Source organism: Salmo trutta, chromosome 35 (assembly GCF_901001165.1).
Source record: "Salmo trutta chromosome 35, fSalTru1.1, whole genome shotgun sequence".
NCBI classification, from domain to species: domain Eukaryota; kingdom Metazoa; phylum Chordata; class Actinopteri; order Salmoniformes; family Salmonidae; genus Salmo; species Salmo trutta.
The window spans coordinates 32,483,725-32,505,240 of record NC_042991.1 but is presented as its reverse complement, the minus strand read 5'-3'; the positions used below and the strand labels follow the sequence as shown (position 1 = coordinate 32,505,240).

General features: G+C 43.4%; 1 protein-coding gene across 6 annotated transcripts in view; it reads right to left on the bottom strand.

Annotated features, from left to right (window-relative positions):
• kif26aa (kinesin family member 26Aa) overlaps positions 1-21,516 on the bottom strand; it is a 163,929-nt gene that overhangs the window by 25,190 nt on the left and 117,223 nt on the right. For all 6 annotated transcript variants that reach the window (XM_029734282.1, XM_029734279.1, XM_029734280.1 and 3 more), the window contains 5 exons: positions 20,203-20,398; positions 9,010-9,219; positions 6,827-6,920; positions 4,671-4,933; positions 3,642-3,825 (listed from right to left, as the gene is read on the bottom strand). In XM_029734282.1, coding sequence (XP_029590142.1) covers positions 3,642-3,825; positions 4,671-4,933; positions 6,827-6,920; positions 9,010-9,219; positions 20,203-20,398 — 947 coding nt within the window. The remainder of the gene's footprint in view (positions 1-3,641; positions 3,826-4,670; positions 4,934-6,826; positions 6,921-9,009; positions 9,220-20,202; positions 20,399-21,516) is intronic.

The window sequence follows — 21,516 nt, the reverse complement described above, 5'->3', positions numbered from 1 at the left end:
CTGAAAGACAAAAAACAACAAACCGTGACGCAGAGGTGAAACATACACAACTCTAAATTAATCTCCCACGAACCCAGGTGGGACAAACACCAACTTAAATATGACCTCCAATTAGAAACAACGATGACCAGCTGCCTCTAATTGGAGATCATCTCAAACAAAGCACAACATAGAAATACAAAAACTAGAACAACGCAACATAGAAATACAAAAACTAGAACAACCCAACATAGAAATACAAAACTAGAACATAACAACATAGAAAAACTAAACTAGAAAACCCCCTGTCACGCCCTGACCTACTCTACCATAGAAAATAACAGTTTTACCATGGTCAGGACGTGACAGTACCCCCCCCAAGGTGCAGACTGCGAATGCAAATAAAAAACTTTAAAAAACAAAAAAAACAAAAGGGAGGGTATGGAGGGTAACAAGTGTCTATGGCGGCTCTGGTGCAGTACCCAGAACCGTCTCAGGAGGTTCCGGACTGCAGGCCGTCTCAGGAGGTTCCGGACTGTAGGCCTTCTCAGGAGGTTCCCGGACTGTAGACCGTCTCAGGAGGTTCCGGACTGCAGGCCGTCTCAGGAGATTCCGGACTGTAGACCGTCTCAGGAGGTTCCGGACTGGGGACCGTCTCAAGAGGTTCAGGACTGGGGACCGTCACTACAGGCTCCATGCCATGGAACATCACTGCAGGCTCCGCGCTTTGGATCACCACTGGAGGCTTTGTGCCATGGATCATCACTGGAGGCTCCGGGCCATGGATTATCACTGTAGGCTTCGTGCCATGGGTCATCTCAACAGGCTCCGGGCCATGGATCATCCCTACTGGCTTCTTGCCATGGATTATCCCTACAGGCTCCGGGCCATGGATCATCACTGGAGGCTTCGTACGTGGAGCTGGAACAGGTCTCACCGGACTAGGGAACGTCGCTGGAGGCTCCGGACTTAGGAACGTCGCTGAGAGCTCTGGACTAGGGAACGTCGCTGAAGGCCGGGTGAGCAGAGCAGGCACAGGGTATACTGGGCCGTGGAGGCGCACTGCAGGTCTGGAGCTTATGGCTGGCACAACCCGTCCTGGCTGGATGCTTACTTTAGTCCGGCAAGGGCGGGTCGCTGGCACAGGACGAACTGGGCTGTGCAGGTGCACTGGCGACGCCCTGACCTACTCTACCATAGAAAATAACAGCTTACCATGGTCAGGACGTGACAGACAGTTTATCTGTTCATGCTAATATTTTTACGTTTAGAATTCAAGTGTTTTTTGGTATGATGTCATTTGTTGATTAAGACAACATGGAATTATATTAAAATGACCAACCAAGCATATACAAAATGTTTATAGAATGTTTAAAAAAAACAGCCGTTGTCGGGTTATGATTAAAGTAGGCAATTTAGCAAAGGAGTGAAGGGAGTACCCTACGGCTGTACCCTACTCTGGGCGTGGTCACGTTATGCCTTGCCTCGCCGTGTGCATCTATGAATCAAGAGTTATGGACAGTCGGCTCAGAAGTGACAATCAAAAAGGCTCGCACTTTCGGAGGCTAACTGCTCACAGATAAAAGACAAAGTTATGTTTGAGAGGACAGATTCCTTCCCATTTGAGCTCATCTAGGTCAGTGGTATGAAAACTCTGACTCATATCATTAAGAGTAATACGAACGGTGTCCTGATTTAATACAGTGCTGGGGCTGAAGATTAACCTAGCGTCAGCAGGATTTACAATCCCGGGAATGCAAACTAGCCTCCCCTTTTATGTGCCGCTCTATAAACATTCGCAGAAAGAGGACTCAAGCCTCATTACCTATTGAAATGTATTCTGGCTCCGGACAGCGTGTGCCGTGTCTACCCCCGCATTGCAGCGACAGGAGTGTGAAATACTAATGACAGCAGCTAATGTAGAGGATGCGGCGATGACAGGTAGGCTAGGGCAGCGTATAATGAAAATGAGCTAGCCTTCCTTGTTAGTATTCCTGTTAAGGCCTTATCAGCAACTCCAAATGAAGCTAATTAATACAAGTTGGATTGGAGGAAAAGAGGGAGGAAGAGCGAGAGAGAGGAAGAGCAGGAGAGAGAGATAATAGACTTGCTGGATGGCCTAGCCTTTCCAGCAGGTCTTAACATACTAATGATGCATGTGAAATATGTTCTCCAGATAAAAGGGCAAGGGTTTTTCATTGTGCTGATCAGAGTGGATCCTTTGAGCGTCGAGCAAATTAAAGACACCATTATCTTTCAATGGTTTATCTGCATCAATATGGTGGTCAATGTGGAGCTACAGATCAATATTTAACATCACATGAACAAGACATCATATGTAACTGTCATCACATGAACAAGACATCATATGTAACTGTCATCACATGAACAAGACATCATATTTAGTTGGAAAACTGTCATCACATGAACAAGACATCATTTGTAACTGTCATCACATGAACAAGACATCATATGTAACTATCATCACATGAACAAGACATCATATGTAACTGTCATCACATGAACAAGACATCATATGTAACTGTCATCACATGAACAAGACATCATATGTAACTGTCATCACATGAACAAGACATCATATGTAACTGTCATCACATGAACAAGACATCATATTTAACTATCATCACATGAACAAGACATCATATTTAGTTGGAAAACTGTCATCACATGAACAAGACATCATATGTAACTATCATCACTTGAACAAGACATCATATGTAACTATCATCACTTGAACAAGACATCATATGTAACTATCATCACATGAACAAGACATCATATGTAACTGTCATCACATGAACAAAACATCATATGTAACTGTCATCACATGAACAAGACATCATATTTAGTTGGAAAACTGTCATCACATGAACAAGACATCATATGTAACTATCATCACTTGAACAAGACATCATATGTAACTATCATGACATGAACAAGACATCATATGTAACTATCATCACATGAACAAGATATCATATGTAACAATCATCACATGAACAAGACATCATATGTAACTATCATCACTTGAACAAGACATCATATGTAACTATCATGACATGAACAAGACATCATATGTAACTATCATCACATGAACAAGATATCATATGTAACAATCATCACATGAACAAGACATCATATGTAAGTATCATCACATGAACAAGACATCATATTTAACTGTCATCACATGAACAAGACATCATATGTAACTGTCATCACATGAACAAGACATATTTAACTGTCATCACATGAACAAGACATCATATGTAACTGTCATCACATGAACAAGACATATTTAACTGTCATCACATGAACAAGACATCATATTTAAACTATCATCCACCTTCATTATGTAACCTCTGATGACTGATGAAATTCATACACAGGTAGATTGCGCATTGAATGTCAAATTAACTCGCTAGAAAAAGTTTTGCTTGCCCAGTTTGCTCTAGTGAGTTTACACTATCTGGGCTATTCCATTGGTTGAATAGTGCCAGGCAAGTCAAACCAAGCAGTATATATATAAACCAAGTATTTGAAAGAAAACAAATACCTATTTGACCCAGGTCTACTAAGTGCACACACCAGACCAACCATCCCCAACTTCTCCCCCAACACACAGCCATGGGCACCCTACTCACTTCCTCCTTTGGCGCTCTTCTCCATGCGGTACTGGTAGATATGGAGGGTGAAGAGCATGTGGGAGTTTCTCCTCTCCTCCTCATCGCAGTGAGGGCGGCTGGTGCTTCGTGCCTCCAGGGCTGCGTCCAGAAAGTAGGCTGCCCGCTCTGCAGTGGCCGCACGCAACTCACTCTGGTTCTGTAGCTGAGAGGGGAAGAGAGATGAAAAATGAGGGAGACTGAACAAAAGAGAGGAAAAGAGACTACTCATACTAATACTACTGAGACTAGTACTGTACCTCCTACTGTTCTTGGTGTTTTAAAAGCTTTTCATGCCAATAAAACCCTTTGAATTAAATTGAGAGAGCGAGAGAGAAATAAATACAGAGAGAGAGCACGAGAGAGAAAGGGGGAGGTACAGAGAGAGTTGCTAGAAAGGTAAAGACAGAGAGGAAGAGAAACTGGGAGATGAATAAAGAGAGTAAGAGACTCCCACACAGACACAGAATGAACGAGAATGAAAGCGAGAGGGAGACACAAATAGGTGAGAAAAGAACATGGGAGAGATGGATAGGGAAATAAAGACAGACAGCCATAGACATAAAGAAAGAAAAGAAGAGAGGGGGGGGGGCGAGTGAAATGAGAGAGATGAAAAGAGACTGCATTAGAAGGGTCTAGCTAATTGGGCGAACAGCACACATTTCTGGCCCGGCGGAGGGAGTCTCCTGGGTGATCAGGGGGTCAGATATGCACACAAAGGGAGGGAGAGGTGAGAGAGAGGGTCCAGGGAGGGAGAGAGGTTGTCTGAGGAGGTCAGATGGAAGCGGCATCATAAGAGCCCAGGTAGCTAAAGAATTGAAGCATTCAATGACAGGTGATTTATTGTTGAGAAAGGAGCACACAACGTAAGCAAAAATTCAAGCTATTAAGTCAGAATACAGCTGAACATAGCCTATGCTAGGTCTGTCACAAACTATTAAAAAGCTTTCTCTAGAATTCCCCACCCAAAGCGCACACACACACACTCCCACTAGCCAACCAGCTCCATACCTGTGACCCGCAGATGGGGTCCTCGCGCAGGTACACCCCCGGAGACTGGCCATCCTGCAGGCTCTCTGTGGACACATTGGACAGCAGGTCGGTCAGCGCCTCGTCCCGGCCGGAGATCTCCACGGCGGACACGCGGACCGAGAAGCGTGCCCCGGCCTTCTCCTTGCGTTCCTCGATGAGCTTGAAGAGCCAGGAGATGGCGCAGGGAGCCACACCCAGGCTCTGTGTGGAGCAGTCCCGACCAATCATGGTGTATGTCTTACCTGTGGAGGAGGGTTCAGAGGTTATTTGAGGTGGTGAGTGGTGCGTTTTGTTATACTTGTTGGGTTGTTTTCTCAGACATGGACTAAGCCTATAGTTCTGGACTAAAAGGCATGTTCAACTGAGATTCTCCATTGCAAGTGCATCTTAGTCCTTGGCTAGACTAAATCTGTGTCCTGTAAACCGGCCTGTCGGATTTTAAGTCTGCTCTCCAAAACAGACAAAGGATGCTTATAGTTATATATTTGTTCAGAAAGGAAAATAGCTAGTTCAAATAGGAGTAGACACATCATAAACAGGTTTATGAGTGCTGTCTGCTGTTGAAGTAGATAAAAGATAGGGTTGACAAAATGTTTTAACCCAATGAGTCCCACCGTATCGCCGGGGCATCTTTAGACTTCTAACCCATTTTAAACAGTGTGTGTTTGAGCTACACACTTCTGGGTTCTACCATCTGATTAGTCTATTTAACATGTATCCGTAGATACCAATGATGTGTAGTCTGTGTGATTAACGGGAGCTTAGCTAGAGCGGTGTTTGTGAGACAAGAGCGGATCCCGAAGGGGCCCGGGGCCGGGTCTTTTATACAGAAACGTCTATAGAGTCTGAATGGTTTGAGCTACAAACTATTAAAGCTATCAAAGCTATCTATAAAAAGCTGAGACTATCACGAACACGCACATGTTTCGCTCTATGACGCTCACCAGCTACACAAGAGTATTAGAAGGTAAGGGGTTCCCAGGACATAGTGTCTATAATACTGTAAGGGGTTCTTCTACATAGACCATAGTAAATCCCAGGACATAGTGTCTATAATACTGTAAGGGTTTCTTCTACATAGACCATAGTAAATCCCAGGACATAGTGTCTATAATACTGTAACAAGCCCACATAGTTGCTCACAAAATCCAAATTCCACACAGTTGTCACTGACTAGTTGGATACTCATTTCCAAGAGAGCAAACAATTTCTGTAATTACTGCATTCATATAAATACATTTTTACCTGGTTTTTGGTTTGGCGTACCTTATATTTTTATTCATATCAATAAAACTCATGAATGCAACTGTTTATGTCAAATTATTTTGTGTTCTACTTACAGCCCTGGTTGTCCTGAAAATAAAATAGTAAAACACTTCATTGTGAGGCTAAATATAGGGGAAATAAACGAACGACTGATAAATGAAATACTGGAATCTCATGACTAATAGGGTTAAGTGAAGTCTATGGATGTGGATCAAATATAAATATTTGTAGCAGTAAAATAAGTAACAGCAGAAGTAGAAGTTAACAAACAACACGGAGATCTGAAGTCCTCATCAGTGGGTCTGGCAGGCCTACACAGCTGGAGGAGAAACAAAGGACGAGACAAAGGAAAGACTGGTCTAACAACCAGAAAACAAGGGCACTTTACATTCTTCATAAAGCTCTTTTTTCTCTCTCTCTCTTTCCCACTCTCAAAAAAACATGCGTGCGAGCACACACACACACACACACACACCCATCCTACAACATTATGCTGAAGTGGCCGCTGCCTTCCGTCTCTCTGCCTGTCCTTCAAAGCTCTCCACACAAACTCAAAGAGGGCTTTAAAATAAGGCAGACAAAACAAAAGGGGATTCTCCATCTCTCTGTTCTATTGTAAACAATCATTGGGACTCCCGCCAGGAAATGAATTCCGTGAAGTGGTTTCCTAATGGGAAAGGGGGTAGGGACCCACTATGGTTGAGTCAATTAAAACAGGGACCTCTGTTCAGTCAGTCATCTAGTTTGTTTCTTGAGGTGTGAAAACAGGAAATTAAACTGTTTGACACATTAATGGGCCGTCGTTCGTTATTTCAAGGGCATAGATGTGTGTGTGTGTGTGTGTGTGTGTGTGGAGAGCGTGGTCATACCGAGGTTGGCATGGCCTAAGCAGAAGATGCAGCCGTCTGCACCGTTCACCACCGATTGGATGACCTCCGCCACCGTCCCCGAGCACACCTCAGCCTATCAGTAGAAAGCACAGATCATTTCAGCCAACGACAACACAGCATATCACACCTCAGTGTGACTGAGTCTCTGCGTGCAGAGCATTGTTTGTGGGTTCAGATCATTTGATATCACAGGACATCCCAATAGCAAAGAGGCAAACACAACCAAGCAAAAAAAAGCAAACATACAAGGAGGGGCCATCTACAACCCTTTGAACGCATATCAAACGCAAACACTTCTAAGACCGAAAGCACTAGGGCGAAAGTTCATAGGATGCAGTGTATTTCTACACGTTGCATCACGTTGCAAATCTCTCTTGGGCGTTTTAATATGAAGGACCCATCCACTTTATTCACAGTAGCAGAACTACATATAGGGCAGCACATTGCAGGCCTAGGGCCTAGGTCAGTGGTTTTCAACCTGTGGTCTGCTGATTTTTATTCATTTATTTCGTTTTCTTCCAAAATGAATAACAGTCTGGAGTATTAATGGTACTACAAAGATTTTCTAATTCATTTTCACAATGAAATTGTAAATAATAACAGAGCCATTTATTTCGTTACTTTCACTACTACAATTGACCAAATTTGACCACCACGATATTTTATTGGGTTGGGAACTGCTGGCCTAGGTAATGCTGCCTCGCTTGGCAATCTCATGACTCTGCCTGTATCTCTCTCTGATCAGTCCCATAGCAGTCTCAGCTCTCTCTCTGATCAGTCAGATAACAGCTTCAGCTTCAGCTGAGCTACAGCTCTCAATCTGATCAATCTCATAGCAGACAGGCAGAGCCACAAAGCCTCCATGATGAAGTGTTCAAACTCTGGCACTATGCCTCGTGTGTGTGTGTGTGTGTGTGTGTGTGTGTGTGTGTGTGTGTGTGTGTGTGTGTGTGTGTGTGTGTGTGTGTGTGTGTGTGTATGTGTGTGTGTGTGAGAGAGAGAGAGAGAGAGAGACAGAGTGAGAGAGAGAGTGAGGAGATACAGTAGTGTGTCTGTTGGTGTGTGTGTGTGTGTGTGTGTGTGTGTGTGTGTGTGTGTGTGTGTGTGTGTGTGTGTGTGTGTGTGTGTGTGTGTGTGTATGTGTGTGTGTGCAGGTTGACTGACACTGTTGTAATAGGAGCTCGGCAGTAGCTCTGAAGTCTTCTTCTTCAAAGCCGCCTCTCCTTTTGAGCAGTAGGGTAGGGTCACCAATCATCAGGCTGACGTTGTCTGACAGGATACCCTCTAACCTGTAGCACAGCGTGTGTTGCAGCTAAAACTGGTGCTGGAGAAAGGTTTGTTGTTTCTTTCTCCTCTGCACTCTGGGGCTGGTTTCTAGTTCAGGGCTATATCCTCACACAACCATCACCACCACCACCACCACCTTCACCACCACCACCATCATCACCATCACTACCACCACCACCACCATCACCACCATCACCACCACCACCATCACCACCACCACCACCACTACCACCACCACCACCATTCCCACCATCACCACCACCACCACCACCATCACCACCACCATCATCACCATCACCACCTTCACCATCACTACCACCACCTTCACCACCACCATCATCACCATCACCACCACCACCTTCACCATCACTACCACCACCACCACCTTCACCACCACCACCATCACCACCACTACCACCACCACCACCATTCCCACCATCACCACCACTACCACCACCACCACCATCACCACCCACCACCATCACCATCACCATCACCACCAACCACCACGCACTGTGCAATTAGATATGCATTTCTGGAAAGCTCGGCTAAGCCCTGACTGGAATTCAAAGCACTTTGACTTTAAAAGGACCAACTGCTTAGCCTGATCACAACCCCCATGTCCAAAAATAGGAGCTGTGGTCCCTCTCCTCCCCCTCGGACACCTCATCATATCAAGAACATCATACAACACCACTGTTCTAATCAACTAATCAACAGGCCCATCATTAGTTTAATCAGTTAGTTGAATTAGTTGAAATTGTGTTAGTGCTAGGCAAGAACAAAAGCCTGCACAACCTGTAGGTCTCCAGGATTATGTATAAAGAACAGTTGCGAGAACAGTTGCGAGGTTGAGGAGAGTGTCTGTGGCTTACTTGTGATGCATCCTGGGAGAAAACAGCATCGAAAGCGAACATCTTGGGGGCGGCTGCGGCGGCACGCCTCTGGGCAGCACTGGAGTGGCTGTTAGCGGACGTTTCGCAGAGGGTGAGCTGCTTCTTGCGGGCGTCCACCTTTAGAAATGACCTGGACTCCGAGGTGTTGCTGGAGCCCTGGGCAGAGCAGATGCGCACCATCACTTTGACCTGCAGAGAGAAAAGAACGTCCAAACCCCCCCCGACCCCCCAAAAAATGTCAATGTACAATGTTGAGTGTGTAATGAACAGTGTTTATTTTGTATACAGCAGTGTGTCTAAGACAATGTTCCACTCAGGGACATTAAAGTTCATTCTTTCCTAGTGACTTTTTAGCTCACATTGCAGAAAGGTCAAATCAGCCTTGCCAATACAGGTGTTTTCTATCTCAAGAGAAATGACTAGGTTAAGTGGAAAACTATATACACAACGCAAGACACCTGCTTACTGCTTTATGCTAATGATAATTCACCTGGTCCTGCTAACGCTAAACTGAGGCACTAAAGCTAACTGCTAATGCTAATTAGCGTATCTCAATTACAATTAGCTTTGTGACACTACCTTGTGTACTTAGATAGCTTAACCTGTCATGGTGTAGCATGAATGGAGACAACATCACCGAGCATCAACATCACCGAGCATGTATGCTACGCTAACACCCTTCAGTTGCCTTGCCAAGGATTACCCTTCACGTTTGTTAAGACTTGGATGTGAGACTTGGCAGCATGGGGATATTCCGATTCCTGTACTCCCCACTCCTTCTCCCTCCTGCCTCATCCTCTGGCCCAGGAATATCCCACCAGTGACATGTGGGGATTCTCCAGACTGAAGAGGCTGTCCCTGACCTTAGCGTGTCATTGACTTGGGTACTGTAGTATCAAACCAAAACAACAACACTTCATGAGGAATGAAGCTGGTTTGTTTTCTATGAGTCCAGCAAGTACTTGGCTCAGTCTTCCATCTATGGTGTCAAAGCCCACAGCAGCTGGCTAAACACTGACCAGGCTAGTGTATCGTAGTGTAGGGTCAGCTCTGACAGCTCCCATTCTCCAAAGGGTTTTTAATGTGCCCATCAAATAGCAGCTGAATCTGCAGTTTATTCTGAAGGGGAGGTTAAGTTCAAAACCAATAACAATCTTGGGGCGGCAGCAGTTTTGAAAACGATGTGACCCTGACCAAGTCAAGCGAATCTTAACCTCTAACTCACTCCACCACTAGGAATGGATGGACCAAAGAAGACCACAAGCCTTTTATCAATCTGGTCAATTCAAAAGAAAAACTCAACCGATGGATTTTAAATGATTTTCTTTTACAGTTCATGACGTGTAGTTCTTGACAGAACAGTTTAGTCCTGATCTGTAGGCTATAATATACCTGCAGTACCAAATCGCAGTAAAACTAACAGTTCAAAGGATAACAAAATGAAAACAAATGAGCATACACTATCATTTAATTTACCATAATGTCTGATGATATTCAATACCCAACAGAACCTGTGGCAACAAATCTAAGTAAATTAAGTGATAAAAAATGATATATGCCGTCGGCAGCAGTTAAGCTGTTGCTGATTTTGGCTGCACTCCACGTGCTTCGAGTTTGTTGACATTCTACCACCGTTATCATTAGCGACTCAGTCTAGTGACCTGGAAATGTGCCACCCCCAACAGCTGTATCACGAAATTCATCTTGTTCATAAAATATAGCATGTTCCAAATCGCTCCCAGTACAGAAGTGCTGTGTCTATCCTGATTCAATTTCTTCATTTGGATTGCATTCAACAATAAGCACACATTTACAGTTTCTGGATTAACGTTCCTCTATCGGTTTTGCATTTTCCATCATCCTAATCGATAAATCACATCGATCAATTAACGTGTCACTCAGCGAGCAACACAATGCTCCCCCCTCATGAAATATGCATATCCGTACCTCAATTATGTGTCATAATTTTAACAAACCCCAATTAATTGAAAACCACTAATTGAGATTAATACATTCAAATCAGTTCATTTCATGGTGGCATTAAGCCTCTTACATGAGTTTTAACTCTGCATGTGTGGGTGAAGGTTTATTCTGATTGGCTGACTCAAGTAGCCAGTCTTCCATTCTCCCTTTGTAGATGAAGTGGACCCATTACCACCGACAGTGCTACTCTTCCAGGTAGATCAGCCATATACAGTAAGCTCCAAAAGTATTGGGACAGTGACATGTTTTTAGTTGTTTTGACTCTGTACTCCAGAACTTTGGATTTTAGGGGACCAAAAGCATTGGGACAAATTCACTTATATGTGTATTAAAGTAGTCAAAAGTTAAGTATTTGGCCCCATATTCATATCATAGCATGCACTGATTACATCATTGTTGGGTGTATTTGCTGTTCGTTCTGGTTGTGTTTCAGATTATTTTGTGTCCAATAGAAATTAATGGTAAATCATGTATTGTGTCATTTTGGAGTCACTTTTATTGTAAATAAGAATATAATATGTTTCTAAACACTTCTACATTAATGTGGATGCTACCATGATTACGGATAATCCTGAATGAATTGTGAATTATGATGACTGAGAAAGTTACAGACGACAAATATCATACCCCAAGACTTGCTAACCATTACAATAGCAGGGGAGGTTAGCATTTTGGGGGGGGGGGTATGATCTCTCTGTCTCTCTCTGTCTCTCTCTGTCTCTCTCTGTCTCTCTCTCTCTCTCTCTCTCTCTCTCTCTCTCTCGCCCATGCCCCCGCCAGCCCCATTTGACCCAGAAACCCCTGCTCTGTATGCTCCAGACAGCCGGCAGACAGAGGGAAAGGTTGAGGAGTTTTAATTTGATTTGAACGGAAGCCAGCATGGACACACACCAGTGGTTTTTCCCCTCTCATTTCAAATAGTGCTGAAAGGTTTGGCACCCCGGTGGAGGGGGCAAGGAGAGAGAGAGAGAGAGAGAGAGAGAGAGAGAGAGAGAGAGATAAAGAGAGAGAGAGAGACCGATTAAGAGAGAGAGATGAAGAGAGAGAGATAAAGAGAGAGAGTGAGCGATAAAGAGAGAGAGAGATAGTGAGAGACAGAGCTAAAGAGAGAGAGAGATAAAGAGAGAGAGCGATAAAGAGAGAGAGAGATAGAGAGAGAGATGAAGAGAGAGATAAAGAGAGAAGAGAGAGAGAGAAATAGAGAGAGATAAGGAGAAAGAGAGCGATAAAGAGAGAGCTAGAGAGAGAGATGAAGAGAGAGATAAAGAGAGAGAGGAAGAGAGAGAGATAAAAACAGAGAGATAAAGAGAGAGGGATAAAGAGAGAGAGATAAAGTGAGAGATGAAGAGAAAGAGAGACAAAGAGAGAGAGATGAAGAGAGAGAGAGATAGAGAGCGAGCGATTAAGAGAGAGAGAGAGATAAAGAGAGATAAAGTGAGAGAAAAATGTGTGTCCACATGTGGCTCAGTTGGTAGCATGTGGTGCTTGCAACACCAGGTTTGTGGGTTTGATTCCCATGGGGGACTAGTATGAAAATGTTTTAACTCGCGACTGTAAGTCGCTCTGGATAAGAGTGTCTGCTAAATTACAAAAAAGTAGAAAGAGCATGCCATGTCTCCACATTGTCATTATGGTCTACTATAGTCCCCAAACATTTATGAGGTTCACCGAACAATGCCGTACAAGCAATTAAAGACAAGAGAACCAGCACCACAACCTGCTAGAGCTTGAAGGAACATGCCTCTCCAGCATGGTCCGATTGCTATCATTCACTCACTGTAAACAGATTCATTTTTATAGCCTAACCACCAGGGCCCGCTTCCTGCAGTGTAACTACAAACAGCTTGAGCATTTACAACCGCGGCAAACAGATAGATTAAGAATTCAATCCCCTGACAATGAGGGTCTCTGTGTCTAACACTGAATTACAATAGTCTTCCCTCACACGTAACGTAGTATCGAGCGAGAAGTTTGACTTTCTATTTCCCACGAGCGTTAGGGTCGGGGTTAGGCAGCTCGTCAAAGGAGTATTGTGCTGAGGATTTCCGTGAGCGTGCATTGCAATGAGTCTAGTTTGCGCTCCGCAAGACAATGTTTAGCTATCAACTAGACATATTCAGCATTCCGACAACATATTTTCTTCATTCCATCATTTGCGTCCCAATGGGGGACCATTACATACTGTATGTCAGACAACAGGTCAGCTCGGACATTTAAGACTGGTTTCAAAGCTTCCCCAGTGATGTGTGGGTGCCTTCCTTTCAAAATGTAGACTTTGTTTATTGATAAGATGAAACACAATATTGAATTGGAATCCACTGTGCCAAACCATGTATGCCTCCATCTACAGACTGTTCCCCTTCCTCCCTTCCTCCCCTTGACCCTTCTTTCTTCCTCTATCTGCCCTCTCATCTCTTAGCTCTAACCCTCCTACAACACTTCACCCCATCCCTCCTTCCGGTCCTGACAGATCTCACTTCTCAAAGGCTGCGTTTACACAGGCTGCCTAATTCTGATATTTTGCTAAATTATTGGCTGATCTGATTGGTGAAAAGACCAATGAGTGGAAAATTATCGTAATTGGGCTGCCAGTGTAAACACAGCCAATCCTATTTATGCAGCAACAGTAGTAACAGTAACATTAACAGTAGTAACAGTAGTAGCAGTAACAGTAGGAGCAGTAACAGCAGTAACTTTAGTAACAATAGTAACCGTAGTAGCAGTAACAGTAACAGTAGTAACAGTAACAGTAACATTAGTAACAGTATCAGTAACAGTAGTAACAGTAATAGTAGTAACAGTAGCAGTAACAGTAACAGTAGCAGTAACAGTAGTAACAGTAGCAGTACCAGTAGTACCAGTAGCAGTAACAGTAGTAACAGCAGTAACAGTATTAACAGTATTAACATTAGTACCAGTAGTAACAGTAGCAGTAACATTAGTAACAGTAGCAGTAACAGTATTAACAGTAGTAACAGTAACAGTAGTAACAGTAACAGTAGTAACAATAACAGTATTAACAGTATTAACAGTAGTAACAGTAATAGTAGTAACAGTAACAGTAGTACCAGTAACAATAGTAGCAGTAGTAACCTTAGTAGCAGTAGTAACAGTAGCAGTAGTAGTAACAGTAGCAGCAACAGTAGTAACAGTAGCAATAACAGTAGTAACAGTAGCAGTAACAGTAGTAACAGTAACAGTAGTAACAGTAACAGTAGTAACAGTTGCAGTTGCAGTAGCAGTAGCAGTAACAGCAGCAGTAACAGTAACAGTAGTAGTAACAGCAGTAATAGTAGTAACAGTAGCAGTAACAGTAGCAGTAACAGCAGTACCAGTAGCAGTAACAGTAGTAACAGTAGCAGTAACAGTAGCAGTAACAGTAGTAACAGTAGTAACAGTATTAACCGTAGTAGCAGTAACAGTAACAGTAGTAACAGTAACAGTAGTAACAGTAGCAGTAATAGTAGTGACAGTAACAGTAGTAACAGTAGCAGTAACAGTAGTAACAGTAACAGTAGTAACAGTAACAGTAGTAACAGTAACAATAGTAGCAGTAGTAACAGTAACAGTAACAGTAGTAGCAGTAGTAACAGTAACAGTAGTAACAGCAGTAATAGTAGTAACAGTAGCAGTAACAGCAGTAACAGTAGTAACAGTAGCAGTAACAGCAGTAACAGTAGTAACAGTAACAGTAGTAACAGTAACAGTAGTAGCAGTAACAGTAGTAGTAACAGTAGTAGCAGTAACAGTAGTAACAGTAACAGTAGTAACAGTAGTAACAGTATTAACAGTAGCAGTAATAGTAGTAACAGTAGCAGTAACAGCAGTAGCAGTAAAAGTAGTAGCAGTAACAGTAGTACCAGTAGTAACAGTAGCAGTAATAGTAGTAACAGTAACAGTAGTAACAGTAGCAGTAACAGTAGTAACAGTAACAGTAGTAGCAGTAGTAACGGTAACAGTAGTAGTAACAGCAGTAATAGTAGTAACAATAGCAGTAATAGTAGTAACTGTAACAGTAGTACCAGTAGTAACAGTAGCAGTAATAGTAGTAACAGTAGCAGTAGCAGTAGTAACAGTAGCAGTAATAGTAGTAACTGTAACAGTAGTACCAGTGGTAACAGTAGTAACAGTAGAAGTAGTAACAGTAGTAACAGTAGCACTAACAATAGTAACAGTAGCAGTAACAGTGGTAACAGTAACAGTAGTAACAGTAATAGCAGTAACAGTAGTAGCAGTAACAGTAACAGTAATAGTAGTAACAGTAGTAGCAGTAGTAACAGTAATAGTAACAGTAATAGCAGTAGTAACAGTAACAGTAGTAGCAGTAGTAACAGTAACAGTAGTAACAGTAATAGTATTAATAAGGATAGGGGGCAGTATTTTCACGTTCGAATGAAAAACGTGCCCAAATTAAACTGCCTGCTTCTCAGACTCAGAAGGTAGGATATGCATATTATTAGTAGATTTGGATAGAAAACACTCTGAAGTTTCTAAAACTGTTTGAATGATGTCTGTGAGTATAACAGAACTCATATGGCAGGCAAAAACCTGAAAAGAATCCAACCAGGAAGTGGGAAATCTGAGAATTGTAGTTTTTCTTTTGAATCCTTATCAAAACTACAGTGTCTGTGGGGTCACGTTGCACTTCCTAAGGCTTCCATTGGCTGTCAACAGCCTTTAGAAACTTGTTTAATTAACAGTAGTAACAGTAACAGTAGTAACAGTAGTAGAACTAACAGTAGTAACAACAGTAACAGAAAATACTGTGTAAACAAATAATAATGGCACAGTGTGAAGTCTGAAACACTTTCCCCAGGAAGGAACCACAATCTTTGGCCGTCGGGCGAAGAACTGCAAAGCAGCAAAAAATAAATCTGTATTCAAGAGTTACAGCCCGCCACAACGCTTTCCGAGCTCATTGGGCCTCATTAAATTATTTCCTCTGCTTCCTTGATGCGGAGCTCATTAACAATTTTGCAACTTTGTGCCCCAGATGTACGATTAGTGACTTCAAAAAGTTTACGCAGAACTCCTGACAGCAGCAGTCTTGAAGACGAGACGCCTAACAGAACTCAGAATGTGAGATGATAGGATCACAGAGGTATCGCGTTTCTGGCTCTTTTCATGTTAGCCCTCCTGCTGACTTACTGAACAGCAGTAATGAGGAGATACCGAAGAGACATCACCTCATCCCCCACAGTGAATAGTAAAGGAATAAGCTGTTATAGCCTTCTCATCTGCAACTGCCTGTACAGTCACATTAACTCATCTTACTTTGTGGGGAGAATGATGAGACAAAGGGAAAACGTTTAAGTTTTGGGCCAAAACACCACCATGATTGAGAGAAACGTTCATATTAAAATTACAATCAGAGATTGAGAGTTATTTTCAAGAGTTGAAGACAAGTCAAATGGCCAATCATCTGGTGCCTGTACAGTAGCACAAACCAGTCATGTGGGGGATTGATGGGACTACAAAAAATGGTTAGGTTCTAGACCAAAACTCTGATTTAGAGAAACATCCAATCAGAGATTTCCAGTTATGTCAATACTTCCAAGACATAAGTCGAATGGCCAACCAGCGTGACTGAAGCTAAGGGGCGGGGGGCTGGCATTAGGAGGGGGTCATTCTGTGGCCATCCATGCCAGTTTCAAGCAGCTTTTGGCACCACATCCATGGGCTCCCAGGGAGTGAGGAATCACTTGGCCTCCAGGAGCAGGGCCACTCAGGCAGCCCATCGGACTCCATGGTGAGTGAGGAGGTGCCAAATTGGCCCACAGACAGACAACCATGGTGCACTTCACCATGATGTCAGCAGTCACAATGAAAACAAAGATACATGCCCATACCCAAGCAGCCAATGGGCATAAACTGTGCACCTTGTTCCGAATGAAGGTATTCCAGAAGCCCGTACTGTCCATATAGCGGGGAGCTGTTGTGAGGGGATATAAGGACATCAGCCAATACCTCTCATGCTTTAGTCCACCTGTCAGTCTACTGGCTGGCCTGTGAGACGAGGAGGGAGGGGCTGTATCAGGACCCATGTCTAATCCACTTTAGGATAATCGCTTCACGCTGTGTAATCTCCACTGAGCAGCACAGGCCTGGCGCTGGATTTGACAATGAACTCTGACGGCTACTCATTTGATCCGCAGCCAAGTCAGAGCCGAGCATTAACGAGACTAAACCCAATGCCTGCTTACACAAGGTGTGAGGGAGGAGGGAGATGGGGGATGGGGGTGGGGGGGACCAGGGTCCCTAAACACATTACGTAATGTCTAGTCTCGTAAACAACCCTGGACAGATTTTTTACAGTGAAGCCCAGAAGTACCAGTTCTTTATGGGCAAACTTCAGGTTATAAATTGCTATGAGCTGTCTCTGCTTGGAATTCATGAAGCGGAGCGGCTAACTACGCTGAAACAAATGTCGACTCGAAACTTGTAAAAATTGAAAAACACAGCTCTACATCTTGTATCTGACAATGTGAAAGCGTATCAACGACTAGTCGAGGAGGTGAGAGAGGAGGTGAGAGAGGAGGTGAGATGCCAACAGATGGGGAGTGGAAAAAGAGCAGCTTGCGCTGTCTACGTAGATGAAAATTCATGGCTTCCAATGAGCATGACTTTATACTGCTACCACCAGATAGAGTGGTGGTAGCAGACCAAGAAACCCACACTTACTCATCCAGACTGGTTGTAAATCCATCAGAAAATTTTGTTTCAGCAAACTCATAGATTAACAGACATTATTCTGTTAGATTGGTTGCTAGTGTACGTGTGTTTGAGGGTATCTGAGAGTGATTGTGTGTTTTGCATTAGATCAACACACCATTGTCTTAGTCAATCAGGACAATGAGCCTTTAGTTAATAGCAGAAAGGTGAGTTGATTTACATAGCTTCACAAAAATGCAATTGATTTGCAAAAGGAATCTCTCCTAAACAAAATGTTCAATGTTCCCTCCTTGGCCCTAGGCCTCTCATCGCACTGATTCACACAGATACCCATGACCTCAAAACACAAACACTTTCAAACACTTTTTTCTCACAAACAGACCCCCATTCTTTGAGCGGAATGTTCTCCACACAGATTATCACCTCTGAATGTCGTTGACCACTCTCCTCGCTCTCCATTTCACACGCACAATTTTTCCCACTCCTACAGCCTGTCACTCACTCAATGAGAGGAATGCTCCATGGCATATGGACCGGGATTCATAAAATGCCAACGGCCTGGGAATCGGCGAGACAGGTCTCGCACACAAGCCCACAGCGGAGATGTTATCCTGACCTTTTACTTTAGACCAGCATAACACCAGCATAAAAAACAGGCTTCAGCAAAGTGTCCTTTGTATAAACCAAGCCCACCCTAAACATGACATCCCAAAAGGGCTCTACTGAGAATACAAGGAAACTCACTACGAATTATAACATTAGGAGTCAAAACTACAGTTGCAGTCGGAAGTTTACATACGCTTACGTTGGAGTCATTAAAACTCGTTTTTCAACCACTCCACACATTTCTTGTTTTAGTTTTGGCAAGTCGGTTAGAACATCTACTTTGTGCATGACACAAGACAGATTATTTAACTTATAATTCACTGTATCACAATTCCAGTGGGACAGAAGTTCACATACACTAAGTTGACTGTGTCTTTAAACAGCTTGGAAATTTCCAGAAAATAATGTAATGGATTTAGAAGCTTCTGATAGACTAATTGACATAATTTGAATCAATTGGAAGTGTACCTGTGGATGGATTTCAAGGCCTACCTTCAAACTCAGTGCCTCTGATTGACATCATGGGAAAATCAAAAGAAATCAGCCAAGACCTCAGAAAAAAATGGTAGACCTCCACAAGTCTGGTTCATCCTTGGGAGCAATTTCCAAACACCTGAAGGTACCACGTTCATCTGTACAAACAATAGTACGCAAGTATAAACACCATGGGACCACGCAGTTGTGATACCGCTCAGGAAGAAGACGTGTTCTGTCTCCTAGAGATGAACGTACTTTGGTGTGAAAAGTGCAAATCAATCCCAGAACAACAGCAAAGGACCTTGTGAAGATGCTGGAGGAATCAGGTACAAAAGTACCTATATCCACAGTAAAAGGAGTCCTATATCGACATAACCTGAAAGGCCGCTCAGCAAGGAAGAAGCCACTGCTCCAAAACCGCCATAAAAAAGCAAGACTACGGTTTGCAACTGCACATGGGGACAAAGATCGTACTTTTTGGAGAAATGTCCTCTGGTCTGATGAAACAAAAATATAACTGTTTGGCCATAATGACCATTGTTATGTTTGGAGGCTTGCAAGCCGAAGAACACCATCCCAACCGTGAAGCATGGGGGTGGCAGCATCATGTTGTGGGGGTGCTTTGCTGCAGGAGGGACTGGTGCACTTCACAAAATAGATGACATCATGAGGGAGGAAAATGATGTGGATATATTGAAGCAACATCTCAAGACATCAGTCAGGAAGTTAAAGCTTGGTCACAAATGGGTCTTCCAAATGGACAATGACGCCAAGCATACTTCCAAAGATGTGGTAAAATGGCTTAAGGACAACAAAGTCAAGGTGTTGGAATGGCCATCACAAAGCCCTGACCTCAATCTTATAGAAAAATTGTGGGCAGAACTGAAAAGGCGTGTGCGCCCAAGGAGGCCTGCAAACCTGACTCAGTTACACCAGCTCTATCAGGGGGAATGGGCCAAAATTCACCCAACTTATTGTGGGAAGCTTGTGAAAGGCTACCCGAAATGTTTGACCCAAGTTAAACAACTTAAAGGCAATGCTACCAAATACTAATTGAGTGTATGTAAACATCTGACCCACTGGGAATATGATGAAACAAATAAAAGCTGAAATAAATCACTCTCTCTACTACTAAGCTAACATTTCACATTCTTAAAATAAAGTGGTGATCCTAACTGACCTAAAACAGGGAATATTTACTAGGATTAAATGTCAGGAATTGTGAAAGACTGAGTGTAAATGTATTTGGCTAAGGTGTATGTAAACTTCCAACTTCAACTGTATGTTACACCAATGACCAGACGGTATTGTCTGTTACTCTACGTTACCTGATGATACCATGCCACTGACTCCACATGGTAACAATTTTACCACCAAGCAAAAAAGATACCAAAGTCAAAATGAAAGAAAGTCCACAATCCCAAACTGTCTTACCTTTCCCATCCCTGGGGTGTCCTTGATCTTTGAACCAGCCCGGAGGAGGCATGGCGGCACGGCAGGCGGGGACAGCTGCAGGGCGCCGCTGAAGCCACCTGTGTAGACCAGGGGCTCGGCAGGTTCGGGCGGAGACTGGAGCTGAGGCTGCTGGGGCTTCTTCCGCTTGGACGAGAGGCTGAGCTTCTGGGCGGCCCTGTGGAGAGAGAAAGACGAGTTGTGAAGAAGAGTGTGGGGGAGTCCAGTGGTTCTCAGAAATCTTCATGACAGTGTTCACCTTACTTGAGGATGATTTGACACTTGAAATGAACAAGTAGGTTCCATTGATTTGCATACACCCTTGAGGCCTTTTTTAGATAGCGGCCACGATGAAAGGAGCATATTCATGGACCATCACTTTTTAGTATATACCCTATAAGCTAGGCTGGAAAACACTTCAAAAGGTTGGTCCATACGTCACACATCAAAAAGCAAACTCCTGATATCTCAAAGGCTTTAGAGCCCGAATCGGAGAGCAGTATTGACTTCATAATTCCATAGCTAGGTTGTGTCCTCAAGACGTTTATAAAACATGATCAAGAGTGAACAGACACATTTTGGCCAGTATTGATCGGCTGTCTGGAATCCAAGGTCATTATGCTGTCCTCATGTCTGCAACTAAGTACGACTGGTGTTCTCAGTCTGCATAAGTAAAGGTTCACACACAAACACACACTCTGTCAGAGACGCACCTATTGGCAGACACAAACATACACACACACAACACACACACACACACACACACACACACACACACACACACACACACACACACACACACACACACACACACACACACACACACACACACACACACTCATGCCAGAGGGGGGTCAGAGTACGTCCTCGTCTCCTTTCAGCTGTCACTGTTGCACGTTGAACACTTTGCCCTGGCCTGCCTTCAAACAGCCACGCTACTTTCCCCCTGTCAACAAGACAGCTGCTTCATGTCACCCCTCTTCAGACAGATGATTAAAGTCAGCAGTGAGGGGGAGTGGAAGTCCAAATTCAATGTTGTTTAATACAGTAGATGGCGAGGGTCTTGGAACTGGAATGGGAGTATAACATACTGTACAAGTAAAATATATTTGATTGTAGTTAGAACCTAGTGTCATGTCATGTCATGGCATAGCCTATGATGACTGAAACAAGGAGTACTTGATTTAACTAATCAAGGGCTTGATGAGAATTTTGAATCAGTTATATCAGTGTTAGAATGGAAATCCTGCACACCTCGTAGCCCATCCAGGTCCAGGGATTGGACCAGTGTGTTAT